This window comes from Lampris incognitus, chromosome 6 (genome assembly GCF_029633865.1).
Source record: "Lampris incognitus isolate fLamInc1 chromosome 6, fLamInc1.hap2, whole genome shotgun sequence".
In the NCBI taxonomy this organism is placed as follows: Eukaryota; Metazoa; Chordata; class Actinopteri; order Lampriformes; family Lampridae; genus Lampris; species Lampris incognitus.
The window spans coordinates 67,054,045-67,068,257 of record NC_079216.1 but is presented as its reverse complement, the minus strand read 5'-3'; the positions used below and the strand labels follow the sequence as shown (position 1 = coordinate 67,068,257).

General features: G+C 47.9%; 1 protein-coding gene across 1 annotated transcript; it reads right to left on the bottom strand.

The window, feature by feature from the left end:
• Positions 1-6,623: 6,623 nt before the first annotated feature.
• On the bottom strand, positions 6,624-10,788 carry LOC130114647 (kelch-like protein 1). The gene is made up of 8 exons (XM_056282508.1): positions 10,537-10,788; positions 10,201-10,389; positions 9,899-10,083; positions 9,377-9,728; positions 9,027-9,172; positions 8,300-8,454; positions 7,857-8,014; positions 6,624-6,904 (listed from the first exon to the last, which is right to left on the bottom strand). Exons 1-8 carry the CDS (start codon positions 10,786-10,788, stop codon positions 6,722-6,724), a joined length of 1,620 nt encoding a protein of 539 aa, XP_056138483.1. The 3' UTR covers positions 6,624-6,721.
• Between the last annotated feature and the right edge of the window lie 3,425 nt (positions 10,789-14,213).

Below are 14,213 nucleotides of genomic sequence, written 5' to 3'. Positions count from 1 at the left end.
ATACAGAGAGGACCTGGGACGGGCTGGGGTTCAAACCCAGGACCTTCTTGCTGTGAGGCAACAGTCCTAACCACTGGGCCACAGTGCTGCCCCTAATAACTTAATTCATCCACATTAGTCTTATTCTGAATATGCAGGTCAGAAGGGAATCTATATTCAACTTTGTCCCATGCTTCTATGCTAACAACCAGATTCAACCTGAGTCAATGTCCCTCTTTTGTCATTTCCCAACATCAACTCAGGGCGGACCTTCTTGCTGTGAGGTGACCGTGCACGTGGGTTTCCTGTGGGTGCGCCGGTTTCCTCCCACAGTCCAAAGACATATGGGCCAGGTGAATCGGCCATACTAAAATTGTCCGTAGGTGTGAAAGTGTGTGTGTGTGTGTGTGTGTGTGGGCCCTGTGATGGACTGACGGCCTGTCCAGGGTGTCTCCCCGCCTGCCACCCTATGACTTCTGGGTTAGGCTCCAGCATCCTGTGACCTGAATTGGGATTAGTGGCTTGGATAATGGCTGGATGGAACTCATCCTTCCATTGCACAAGAGAGCTACAGCATCAAAAATAAAATGGCATCCAGTTGTAGGATTCCTTCCTCAAGCATGCTCACAGATCAGAGAAAAGCTTCCCCCTCAGCATCGAGGGCCATGCTCGATGTTGATCAGTAAACCAGCAGAGCTTACCAGTGTTGTGTCCCTGCACCAGTAACCTCGGCTCTACTATGAGCCGGCTGCTTCCCTACAGATTCATTTGTACCAGCATCTATTGTGCCTTACGGCATTGTCATAGAGTTCAAAAGGAAATGTGGGCTTTAACTGGTCTTTCTCATGACTGATATTTTGTCAACAGAAGAACCAAACTGTTGGACTCCCCTATTTATCCACAGTGGGATAAGGGCGCGTCTGTATTTTATGAATATAATAAAGATTTCTTTCACTGACAGTGGGAGTAGATGAATCGCTCAGCCACATGGAGAAGGTGACCTTCTTAATGTGTCAAAACGGAATATTTGTGGGTCACAAAATGGTCCAGGTTACAGCCCGAGAGACGAGTCAAGCTTGGATTACTTTTTCCATGTCATATGACTGGACGGACACCAAGTGGGACAAAGTTCAGCCACCAGATATAGCAGGGCACCGGCTGAGCATGTGCACCAGCCTCAAGATGGACTCAAAAATATAAACAGAGGCCAGCCCACATAGCAGGGAACAGAGTCACTTACGTGGTAAAATAATGTTATAAACAGACAGGCAACCTCTGGGAAACATGCACGGGAGAGTCCCAGTGTAATGCATTTTACAAAACATTTAAAGTTATACAAATTAGCATTCATCAGTTCTCTGCCGTTGCTTGTTACCATCCCGTGAATAAATCTTAACTGGTAATAATCAACCGACACACAAGCCACATTGCAACAGAATGCCATTAACCCTCCATTCTTATTCAAAAATTGTCATATATCCATGTTTACCAGGTGATGTTCACCAAGCTCTTAATTCAGAGCAGCCTTCCCATCAGCACAAAACAACGGCATCAGAAAATGCAGATAATAGAGTATACACAGAATTTATATCATACATGTAAAGTCACTGTACCTTTTTCTAAGTGGGGTTTGTGTAATCAGCTCAGGACGGGCGAAGGCTGCAGCTTCTGTCACAGAGGCGATGCACTTCTGCTGAACTCGGGTTTGTGTGCAGACCAGGCTTTCTTCAGGTACTGAGACCAGAGCTTTCCCTCCCCATGCTTCCCAAACCGCCCCCCCTCCCCCAATACACATACATGCACTCTCTCTCTCTCTCGTTCTCTCTCTCTGTACACTTGTGTTTGTAACCGGACACCATGCATAGTTAGCCTGTAACCTCATGTACTCGTGCAGCTCTCTGACCATGCGAGTAAGCCCTTGCTGCAGTACAAAGCAGTGGCGGCTGGTGCTAAAAAAATGATGGGGGGGGCACAATGTACCTTGGTGCAGCACACCTGACAGCTGCTTTAGTGTCCACACAGTCACAGCTATTAACAAGGACCATGTAGCCTATAGATTTTATCAGGGTTCGTAGATGGTGGATGATTGACAGTTGAGACGAGGCGTGGTGGTGGGTGTGAACTTGATTGACAGCCACGAGAATTGTCCAATCACATTAGATCAATAACCATTAAAACAATACCAATTCGCGGCCAATAAAAGCGGGAGTGTCTGTGGCGCCCCCTGGAAAATGTGAAGAAACCAATCAGACAGCAGCTTCAGGTCACCTGCTCACCACAAGTTTGAGGGCTTACATAAGGTATGGTTTGGCCGGCGCCCCTCACCCAGGAAGTATATGTATTCAGACAGGAAGTATATGTATTCAGACAGAAATCAACCAAATACCATTTGAACCAATATTTAATGCTGCTGACAGGCGCTCCCAGACTGACAACACTTTTATTTCATCATTATTTGCATCATACAACTAAATTATATTTAACATGTTTAAGTAGATTTTCATCTCTTGATGTCTGAAGGGACTGTGACGGCCTGTCCAGGCGGCCTGTCCAGGCGGCCTGTCCAGGCGGCCTGTCCAGGCGGCCTGTCCAGGCGGCCTGTCCAGGCGGCCTGTCCAGGCGGCCTGTCCAGGCGGCCTGTCCAGGCGGCCTGTCCAGGCGGCCTGTCCAGGGTGTCTCCCCTTCTGCCACCCAATGACTGCTGGGATAGGCTCCGGCATCCCCGTGACCCTGAGAGCAGGATAAGCGATTTGGATAATGGATGGATATTTGAAGGGGGCAGCGCCCCAGCGCCCTGTACTGACCAGCTGCCGCTGGTACAAAGGGAAAGAACGAGATCCTGGGAAATGAACACAGCGCACACTGCCTGTGGAAAAAGTCATTTGTGGCATGTCTTTGTAATCACAAAAACCAGAAAAGGGGTCTATTGGAGGTGAAAGGAAGAGAGAGGAACCAAAAGGAGGGGAGACAAAACATTTATAATGACATTTTTGTGGACTTTTCTCAGTTGTGTGACATTGCCTGTAACCCCTGTGTTTCAGGTTATACTGTCTTGACTTTCAAATCCCATCCATCCATTATCCAAACCACGTATCCTGCTCTGGGGTTGTGGGGATGCTGCAGCCTATCCCAGCAGTCATTGGGTAGCAATGGCTGCTGGGATAGGCCGACACACACACACACACACACACACACACACACACACACACACACACACACACACACACATTCACACCTAGGGACAATTCAGTACGGCCGCTTCACCTGACCTACATGTCTTTGGACTGTGGGAGGAAACCAGAGCACCCAGCGCAGATAGCAAAACTGCTGGGGCCCGGACCCGTCCCACACCCGACACCTTCGTCCGGCCCACATACCGCGTAGAATGATGGCACTTGGGTGGTCCACCCCTGTTTGCCAGATCTGGGCCAGAACCAAGCCATAGCAATGCTGCATGTGCCACATATTCGCCAAAGGTGGCCATATTTGTCTCGTGATATTTGGGCCATATTCACCATTTACCACACGGGCCACTTCAGGGTCACATCCAGATCACATGTTGCCCAGAGCACCGCATCTTTGCCAAAAAAGGCCCCCATGTGATTTGGCATATTTGCTATGATACATGTGGGCCACTTCAGGCTCACATCCATTTTGTCGGGGCCAGAAGAAGACCATCAGTGCCGCATCACCGCCTGAAGTGGCCCACATCCGGATGCTGTCTGGGGGAGGAAACCCACGCAGACACGGGGAGAACATGCAAACTCCACACAGAGAACGACCCGGGACGACCCCAAATGTTGGACTACCCCGGGGCTCAAACCCAGGACCTTCTTGCTGTGAGGCAACTGCGCTAACCAGTGCACCACCATGCTGCTTTCAAATCCCAATAGTAGTCTTTTACACACCTGCTTTGCTGCAGCCTTTACAAGCAGTTCAGACCTATTCTAGAAGGAGATGACCTCCATCCAATGAACCTAAGCAATGGCAAAACTGAAGATCAGACAACCAGAATTTGAGCCAATCTGAATTTGAAGGCCCTCACAGTGATGCTAATGACTTATTAATGTCTGCTGATGGTGGTGATTATCATGATTATAAAGCAGACAATATGACCCCCCCCTTAATCTATGCTGCAATCCTCTTGATAGATCCAACATGTGGTAGATGGACTTCTAATCTAATTAGTCCCTCTTCAATCTATTTTTGTCCATGTACACCCCAGTTAATCGTTTACATTACATTTACATTACAGTCACTTAGCCGATGCTTTTATCCAAAGCGACTTACAATAAGTGCATTAACGTAGGAAATCAAAAATTCTACAAACATTCCATGCATGGACACCACCATTTTTCTTATCAATGGTGCATTAGGGCAATTAATTATCTGAAGATGGGCAATTTTTTCACACTATGGTTCCTCAACACCCTGTCAGAGGGTGTTGAGGAACCATTAGAGGCCTATCCTCCCCCAAAAGCCGGGCATACTATATATATAAATTATATCAGGGCCTAATTTGTGTTAAATCCATACCAATGAAGTTCCATGATTTCCTAAATGTGGACCAGTCACTAATTTGTCACATGCTTCTCTTATAAATTCAAAATAAACATGCTTATAATTCACTAATGCAATTTGTATGCAGACACAAGAGACTATAATAAATGATGCATCCTGTAAATAGGTCGCTATAGATATAGTATTTATTGTCCTGCAGGAAATTTGTTTTCACAGCCAGAACACACACAGTAACATACAGACAACCCCCCCACCACGTACAGATATACATACAGATACGTAAACACACAACGGTCACTCACACTCAGATAAGTCTGGCTCTATGCTAGGTCAGCGAGGTAGTTTGTTTTAGTGCTGCTATGGCGGAGGGGACAAAACTTCTGCCAAAGCGAGCTCAGAGTTCTGCATCTGCAGCCTGACGGCAGTAGTGTGAAGTATGAATTAAGGAGGTGATCGGTGTCGTTCACTATTGTGCATGCAAGGCGTGTGATGGCTCTGTCGTTCATCTCAGAGAGGTTGTGTGTAGAGGGGTGGATGATCTTGGAGGCAGCATGTGTGATCCTGGTACGTTTGTTTTTGCTGGAGATGGTCAGTATCAGCATTTATTTTGATTTTATTATTCTGTGCAGCGGCACGGTGGCGCAGTGGTTAGCGCGGTCGCCTCACAGCAAGAAGGTCCCGGGTTCGAGCCCCGAGGGTAGGCGAAACCTTGGGGGGTCATCCCGGGTCATCCTGTGTGGAGTTTGCATGTTCTCCCCATGTCTGCGTGGGTTTCCTCTGGGGGCTCTGGTTTCCTCCCACAGTCCAAAGACATGTAGGTCAGGTGGATCAGCCGTACTAAATTGTCCCTAGGTGTGAATGTGTGTGTGTGTGTGTGTGTGTGTGTGTGTGTGTGTGTGTCTCGGTCAGTGATGGTCTGGTGGCCTGTCCAGGGTGTCTCCCTGCCTGCTGCCCAATGACTGCTGGGATAGGCTCCAGCATCCCCGCGACCCTGAGAGCAGGATAAGCGGTTCGGATAATGGATGAATGGATGGTCAGCATGAAACAGGAAGAACAGTATAGAAGGATGGGTTGGATTAAAGCTTTTGTAAAGTATCAACAGGAGGTGGGGGCAACAGAAAGTGCTCTGAGTTTGCAGACGACGTGGAGTCTCTGCTGGGATCGTTTATGGACGTCAGTGACGTGTTGATCAACACTAAGTTTACCGTCTAAAGTGAGTCCGAGATATCTGAAGTTTTTAACCTGTTCTACTGTCTTGCCGTGGATTACCTGTCACCAGTGGCAGCTGGCCAGTACAGGGCGCTGGGGCACCGCCCCCTTCAAATATCAAGAGATGAAAATCTGCTTAAACATGTTAACTATAATTTAGTTGTATAATGCAAATAATGATGAAATAAAAGTGTTTTCAGTCTGTGAGCGCCTGTCAGCAGCATTAAATACTGGTTCAAATGGTATTTGGTTGGTTTCTGTCTGAATACATATACTTCCTGTCTGAATACATATACTTCCTGGGTGAGGGGCGCCGGCCAAACCATACCTTATGTAAGCTCTCAAACTTGTGGCGAGCAGGTGACCTGAGGCTGCTGTCTGATTGGTTTCTTCAGATTTTCCAGGGGGCGCAGTTCTGTGCTGCCCCAAACACCCCACTTTTATTGGCAGTGAATTGGTATTGTTTTAATGTTTTCTGATCTAATGTGATTGGTAAATTCTTTGTGGCTGTCAATCATGTTCACACCCACCACCACACCTCGTCTCAACTATCAATCATCCACCGTCTACGACCCCTGATAAAATCTATAGGCTACATTGTCCTTCTTAATAACTCTGTGACTGTGTGGACATTAAAGCAGCTGTCAGGTGTGCTGCACCAAAGTAAATTGCGCCCCCCCCCCTCCAAAATTTTTAGCACCAGCTGCCACTGCCTGTCACTCAAATCGTTGGACGAGAAGGCCTTGTTTGTTTTAGTGGCCTTTGACTCGCACTGTGCTGCATCCCTGGAGTTTGACATTACTGTACTCCCGTTTGCTACTTGATTTGCAGCCACAGCAGTAAATTAACCTGCCCGGTCCCATCTCTTCCTCACCCATTATTTGTTCATGGTACGCAGGTTATGGTGTGAGCACCGTATGTTGTTCTTATTTATTGTTCTGTTACCTTTTACTTGATAAATATTCTTACCCCAAACAACAAAACAGGACCACTGAAGAAACTAAATACTGAATTAAAAGTAAAGGTGGAAGATGGCCTCATAGCGGGTGGAGACAGGAAGAGCAGGAAGAACGCTCAGGGAGAGGGTTCGGAGATCTAGCTTCACAATACTGTTGTGCTCGATGGCTGGCATGTAGATCTGGTCACTTAAAACTGTCCCCTGCCCTGCAAGTGCCACCTTCTCAACCCCGCGCACCTGGAGGACAAGGCAAGAGAGAAATAGGTTCAAACATTAGCCAAACACATAAAGGAGATTATGTGAAAAAGTCAAATCCTGCATATACACACACAAAACTATTTATGAAGATTATTGCGATGATTAAGAGAAGAGGAATGAAAGTCAGTAGGAGCAAGATGGAATACATATGCTTGAATGAGAGGGAGGACAGTGGAATGGTGAGGATGCAAGGAGTAGAGGTGATGAAGGTGTATGAGTTTAAATACTTGGGGTCAACTGTCCAAGTAACGGGGAGTGCAGAAGAGAGGTGCAGAAGGGAGTGCAGGCAGGGTGGAGTGGGTGGAGAAGAGTGTCAGGAGTGATGTGTGACAGAAGGGTACCAGCAAGAGTTAAAGGGAAGGTTTACAAGATGGTAGTGAGACCAGCTATGTTATATGGTTTGGAGGCAGTGGCACTGATGAAAAGACAGGAGGTGGAGCTGGAGGTGGCAGAGTTGTAGATGATAAGATTTTCATTGGGAGTGATGAAGAAGGACAGGATGAGGAAGGAGTATATTAGAGGGACAGCTCAGGTTGGACGGTTTGGAGACAAAGCAAGAGAGACAAGATGGAGATAGTTTGGACATGTGTGGAGGAGAGATGCTGGGTATATTGGGAGAAGGATGCTGAATATGGAGCTGCCAGGGAAGAGGAGAAGAGGAAGGCCAAAGAGGAGGTTCATGGATGTGGTGAGGGAGGACATGCAGGTGGCTGGTGTGACAGAGGAAGATGCAGAGGACAGGAAGAGATGGAAACAGATGATCTGTGTGGCGACCCCTAATGGGAGCAGCTGAAAGTAGTAGTAGTAGTAGTAGTAGTAGTAGTACTAGTAGTAGTAGATTGAGATGATTAAAATGAAGAGATTGCAGATAGGTGTGTGTTGATATAATTGCATCAATGGTAATCATCTAATGCAAGTTTCCAGAGCTTACCGGTCCCCACTGCTTAGACTGCACGCAGAATGACGTTAGCCCATTCTCTGAGTTGTTCCCCCCAATCACAATGAGCCTGTCAGTGGCACCCAGGAAGTAAAGGGTAGGGAGGTTTGCATCTGCTCTGGTCAGGGTTGGGAGCAACTCAGCCCACAAGTCTGGAGAAGAGAGAAAAGTACAACAAAATAAGAAAGAAAACACAACAATGCATTTTGTAAGGTTCGGCTGTTTAGGAATTTGTCTTGCTGCACTTAATGTACATAGCTAGCTGTGGATAAGAGTGTGAGCTAAAAGGCACAGATATGAAGTTAAAGTGGATTGAATGGATGGATTGGAGGCACAGCTGACTAGGAGCAGCATTTGCAATAAAATAAAAGGGTGTAAATGCATTCTGGGTTGTAAATTGAGGCCATGTAACAAATGCATTAACACGCCCACCTTACCGTGTCTTGTGTCATACTGCAGTACAAGTTTCTCCCCCGTCCTCTGAATGTTCCCCAGCACATAGAGGCAGTGCCCAAGGCTGGTTGCCAGTGGCACATCATGGGACAGCGACATGGTGAAGTGGAAGTCAGTGAGTGGCAATGAGGAGACAAATCTGTGGCAGAGATTATACTCAGTCACTGAGTGGGACACACACACAAATGTAAGCTCTGTCATTTTCAAAACTGCCAGTGCTTTAATGTAATGCTGGATAACTTGTCAATATCATATTTTCTGTAAATATACTGGAGGTGGAGCTGGAGGTGGCAGAGTTGAAGATGCTAAGATTGTCATTGGGAGTGATGAAGGAGGACAGGATTAGAAACGAGTATATTAGAGGGACAGCTCAGGTTGGAAGGTTTGGAGACAAAGCAAGAAAGGCAAGATTGAGATGGTTTGGACGTGTGTGGAGGAGAGATGCTGGGTATATTGGGAGAAAGACGAGGAATATGGAGCTGCCAGGGAAGAGGAGAAGAAGAAGGCCAAAGAGGAGGTTTATGGATGTGGTGAGAGAGGACATGCAGGTGGCTGGTGTGACAGAGGAAGGTGCAGAAGACAGGAAGAGATGGAAACAGAAGAGCTGCTGTGGCGACCCCTAACGGGAACAGCCGAAAGTAGTAGTAGTAGTAGTAGTAGTAGTAGTAGTGGTAGTAGATACTGGAGGTACTACCCCAGCAGGAGACAAACCTCCATGTGTCCTCCCATGGGTCATAACGTTCCACAGCTGTATAAAGGGCTGTGCTGGAGTCAGGAGTCACCAAAGAGTCCAAGTACCAGCCTCCAACAGCATAAATACAGCCTTCACAAGCGACTGCACTGAAGTGCCTTCTATGCTGTGAACAATGCAAATATTATGAGTTTTGATTAGTACAGCATGACATTTCACCCAATGAGATAAGGCAAGAGGGAATTTTCCACTTGTCAAACAGAGAGCAGCAATCAGCTACCATCACAGAATCTTTTCGGTTATCTTGAATGGTGTTTTGGCATGGTGATAGCATTTGTAAAAAGCTAGAAAACTCTCACGATATGCTCACCTTAATCAGAGGCATTATGGGACTCCAGGTGTGGGTGAAAGGATTATACCTATAGGAAGCCATTTTGAACTCCCAGCCCTTCTTTTTGCGCTGCCTGTAACCACCTATGATGTACAGGTAATTATATAAGACTGCGGTTGAGAAACACCACTTATCAGCCCTGAAGGGGAACTCTGTGATTGGGTGCCAATCTCTAATGTCTTCTGACACCCCCAAGGTGAAGAGCTGTCGGGCAGATTCTGTCTCTGGATCATTCCAGGAAGTCAGGTTCTCTTTCCTCAGGCTGCAGAGACGTTGGTCCCCTCGCATCCTCAGATGGAGAAGCCTTTCATGCTCATCATCATTCAGGCACCTGAGGCATGAACTGGACTCAGTGACAAAACTATGACTGAACATCAAATGGCAAGCTCAGCTAAAATGACCAAAGGCTGACTGTTGTGTTAATTCCACCAAAAATTGCGCTTGCATCATCTCGAGAACAGAATGTTATACACTGACTTATCTGTACGAAGGGAAACATACCTGGTGAGGTGAGACAGCTCCAGCAAGTTTCTGCTCAGGTAGGTTAACACTGTCATCTTCAGCTCAGCACAGCAGATCTCCTGAGCCAGAGCCAGGTAGGACAAACAGTTGTCTGGATTGAGCTCAAACACGAGCGCTGATAGGCACTTTGAGAGGAAAACCTCAGCCAGGAGGTAGCTTCCCACCTCCACAGTCAGAAAGGAAGGAAACAAGAGGGGTAGGGTGACATTGAGGGGTTGTGGTGAATCTCTGCAATGTATTTTCAAAGTGTGATGAATAGCACAAGAGATTACCATGCCCACCTGGATGTGATCTCCCAGCTCCTCTGAGGGGACCTTGAACCGATCATGGAAGGAGAGCTCAAGGAGATTATAGAAGATGGAGGAAGAAACGTGCTCCAGGTGGATCAGGCTCTCCGAGGTCTCTCTCATTCTGGACTGGGACAGGGCTCGGAAGTACTCACTGCACTCCGAAAGCCTTTCAAGGTCCACCTTGGAAAAGCATTATTGAAATTCTGCAGTGCACCCCAATCTATGGCCATATCCCCAATAAGTAAACACATGATGTGGCATAACTGAAGTAATGAGCTGGCCCTCTCGACAGACTGCAACGTGCGGAGTTGGAAGTTTCTTACTTACGTAGAAAGCGTGTGTGCTGGTCTGAATGGTGACCTTGGCCACAGTCCCATCGTCCCAGGGAAATGTGCGCAGTGCCCTGTCGGTCCTCCACTCCTCTGACGCTGTGTGGCTTGCTCCATTTCTAACAGCACCTGGTGACGTCCTCCAGGTGTTTGCTACTGCAGAAGTTCGCCAGAGTCTCAGCAAACCGTACCTGACCCACGAGCTTATCCACAGAAAAAGCGTGAGAACATATTGCTTGAGAGGCTTCATCTCACTGAGCAGCAAAAGCCCTCTTGTACTACCATGAAACGGGTCTTGTGCAAATTAAGTCGTGTTTTAGAATGACAGTAACTTTTGTTTATGGCGCACTTTTCCAAACCGATGTCACCAAGTGCTTTGCAAAGAAAGCAAACCAGACGAGGCAAAAATAAGACCAAATAAGTGAGAGTAAGAATCGACCTAAATGACGTCATTTTGAGCCCATGACGCTGGGCAGACCGCGTGTCTCTGACGACACATTTCAGGTGTGATGCCGTGAAAGAAATCTGGGCCGCTGGTCCCTTTCGATATTAGATCAATAAAAAGAAGAAGAAGAAGAAGAAGAAGCCGAAACGCAAAACCTTCGACCTGCACGACTTGTGTTGTGAGTGTGAGCACACTGTCGTGTTGCCGAGGAAATCTTCCATGTACGGCCAGTGGACGACCTTCCGGAGGATGGCGCAACAGTCCTGCAGCCGAACGCCGCAGGACAGTTTGTCCCCCTCCCTCTGTCCTGCAGCCGAACACCGCAGGACAGTTTGTCCCCCTCCCTCTGTCCTGCAGAATCTGTCCTGCAGTCCTGCAGCTGAACACCGCAGGACAGTTTGTCCCCCTCCCTCTGTCCTGCAGAATCTGTCCTGCAGTCCTGCAGCTGAACACCGGAGGTCAGTTTGTCCCCCTCCCTCTGTCCTGCAGTTGAACACCGCGCAGGACTCTGTCCTACAGTTCTGCAATCCTGCAGCTGAACACCGGAGGACAGTTTGTCCCCCTCCCTCTGTCCTGCAGAATCAGTCCTGCAGCTGAACACCGCAGGACAGTTTGTCCCCCTCCCTCTGTCCTGCAGTTGAACACCGCGCAGGACTCTGTCCTACAGTCCTGCAGCTGAACACCGGAGGACAGTTTGTCCCCCTCCCTCTGTCCTGCAGTATCAGTCCTACAGTCCTGCAGCTGAACACCGCAGGACAGTTTGTCCCCCTCCCTCTGTCCTGCAGTTGAACACCGCGCAGGACTCTGTCCTACAGTCCTGCAGCTGAACACCGGAGGACAGTTTGTCCCCCCCCCTCTGTCCTGCAGCTGAACACCGCGCAGGACTCTGTCCTACAATCCTGCAGCTGAACACCACAGAACAGTTTGTCCCCCTCCCTCTGCCACGCGACTCGGCCGTCACGTGTAAACACACGAGACAAGAGAGCGGCTCGTCAGCGACGCGTGACGACCACCTGTCCGCCGGAGATATCTAACGCGCGAGCGATATCGAATAATGCGATCTAGAACAGATCTGAACCCGCAGCCCAAGACTCGGACTTTGTTCCAGAGCAGATCTGGTCACTTTTTGAAGCCTCTTTCATCTCAAGATGGCCGACACCGCGCTCACGTGCACCTTAGTTCCATCTGTCAGGCTGGCGCGTTCCCCTCTGAAACCTGACCCCCCCCATGACCCCCGACCCCCCCCGCTATGGACTTACGTCATCACGGCGTGTTTGCTGTCCCCAACACAGCGTGGCGTGTTGAGTTTAAAGTGTGGCCTTCTCTGATCCTGGTGCTGCTGCAGGACCTGCACGGTAATCACCACCGGTCCGAACCCCGCCTGCCCCCGCAGCACCAGCAGCCCCCACCTCCCGCTTCCCATTCAACATTGGTCATGTCCGTGTTCTCCATGTTGCGGTGGGGTTTATCCTGCAGCCTTGCTGAGACTGGAGGCGGCGGCGGCGGCTTTGCGTTAGACGGCAGAGACGCCGCTGCGCGGGGAACAGCTTCCAGTACAGCTGCGCTCGCTCTCCGCGTGCCACAGGGCAGGATGCGACAGGGAGGAATCGCTCGTAACTAAGCAACAAGCCGCTGTCATCAATCGAGTCACCTGCACGCCTCCTGGCTTTGTGTGCCCCAGCTTGTCTGACACGAATGTCGGTCCCAACACTGCAGCAGAACGCGCAACACGCTGCACAGCTTCCATGACCTTCTGACGCGGATGGAGAATATGACGTACTGCGCAAACTAAACGCAACACAGCACCGCGCCTGGATGGAGAGGAGTCGCCGCATGTTCTGCACACCATAAACACACAGCACTCACTGAGTTCGTCCTATATGGCACATTTCACATACATACATGCAGAATAACAAAAGTCATCCCCAATTCTTCTGGACTTGTGGGTGAACTTAAAGGGCATGTTAAGACTCCGGAACTTGTGATAAAAAAAAAAGCAACAACACTGTGAAAATGTATTGTAGCGAATTCGGGGGACAACGCAACCACAGGAAGTGCCGCGGCCGGGACGCGAACCCGTATCGCCCGCACGGCAGGAGGCATCGCTAACCGCTAGACTAAAGGGTCAGACCCGCGAGCCAGCACCCAGCGTGCCTACTTATCCATGCACGTTGCAGTATGACGAATTATTTAAAGAGGAATAATTTGATGGTTTATGACACGAGTTCTCTCACAGCTTTATGCCCCTCCCCCTCACCTGCTGTGGGCTACGTCACCACGGCGTGCTCTTTTTCCCCACAACAGGGCGGTGTAAAACAAATTAAAAATAACAATCCTTTGACGTCACGGGGTTTCGGCCAACGTTTGTGTAATATTCTGAGAAGGCGTCACTTGTTCTGCTGTGTGAGAGAGCAAGAGAGTCCAGCACCCAGCTGAACCCCATCAAGAAAAGAGGGAAGGACGGTCCTGAACCTAAAAACATATATATATATATATATATATATATATATATAAAAACACACACACACACACACATATATATATAACACACACACACACACATATATATATATATATATATAAAACACACACACACACATATACATATATATATATTTAGCACAAAAAGTAAGGAAGTGTGTGTTTGGTAGGTTATTTGTTTGTTGTAACAATGCTTCTTGGCAGTAAACCTTGTACCGTTGGAAAGCCTGTTTACTTGCCTTTTAAATGGCGCCACATGTGTAAGGAACATGCATCTGTGGGATGAGCAGCAGAGCTGAGTATGTGGGCTGCACCCATGAAACATTTGCCAGATCTTCTCTGCCAATGCCAAACAGCTTATTTTGCTGTTGCTGCTATTGACTCTTGTGTTGAGCTTCTGCTACCCCAGGTGCTGCCCATCAGCTGCCTGATAGAAGATTTACTGCCAAGAAGCTTTGTTACACCAAAGACATAATCTACCAAACACACATTTCCTTACTTTTTGTGCTGAGTTTATAAATAGTTTTTTTGTTGATGTCACCAGCTCTCCTGTATTGTGTCCTTGTTTATACCTGACATTATTTACAGTCTTGTTGAATGACGTTATGAAAAAAAGTATGGTGTATTAAAACTGAAAATATAATAAAGGAATATTAAGTCACTGAATTGTCAGAGGATCAACTGTTTTTCTTCTTTGTCTTTATTTTATTTTTTCTTTAGTTTATGTGTTTTTTCCTTAAACAGAACAT

Excerpts from the sequence above, each read along its gene's own strand:
- LOC130114647 (XM_056282508.1), bottom strand. The coding sequence starts at position 10,788 with ATGAAGCCTCTCAAGCAATATGTTCTCACGCTTTTTCTGTGGATAAGC. Across the intron at positions 8,455-9,026 it reads CCATGGGAGGACACATGGAG|ATTTGTCTCCTCATTGCCAC; the intron begins GTTTGTCTCCTG and ends TCTCTGCCACAG. Across the intron at positions 6,905-7,856 it reads AGTCTAAGCAGTGGGGACCG|GTGCGCGGGGTTGAGAAGGT; the intron begins GTAAGCTCTGGA and ends CTTGTCCTCCAG.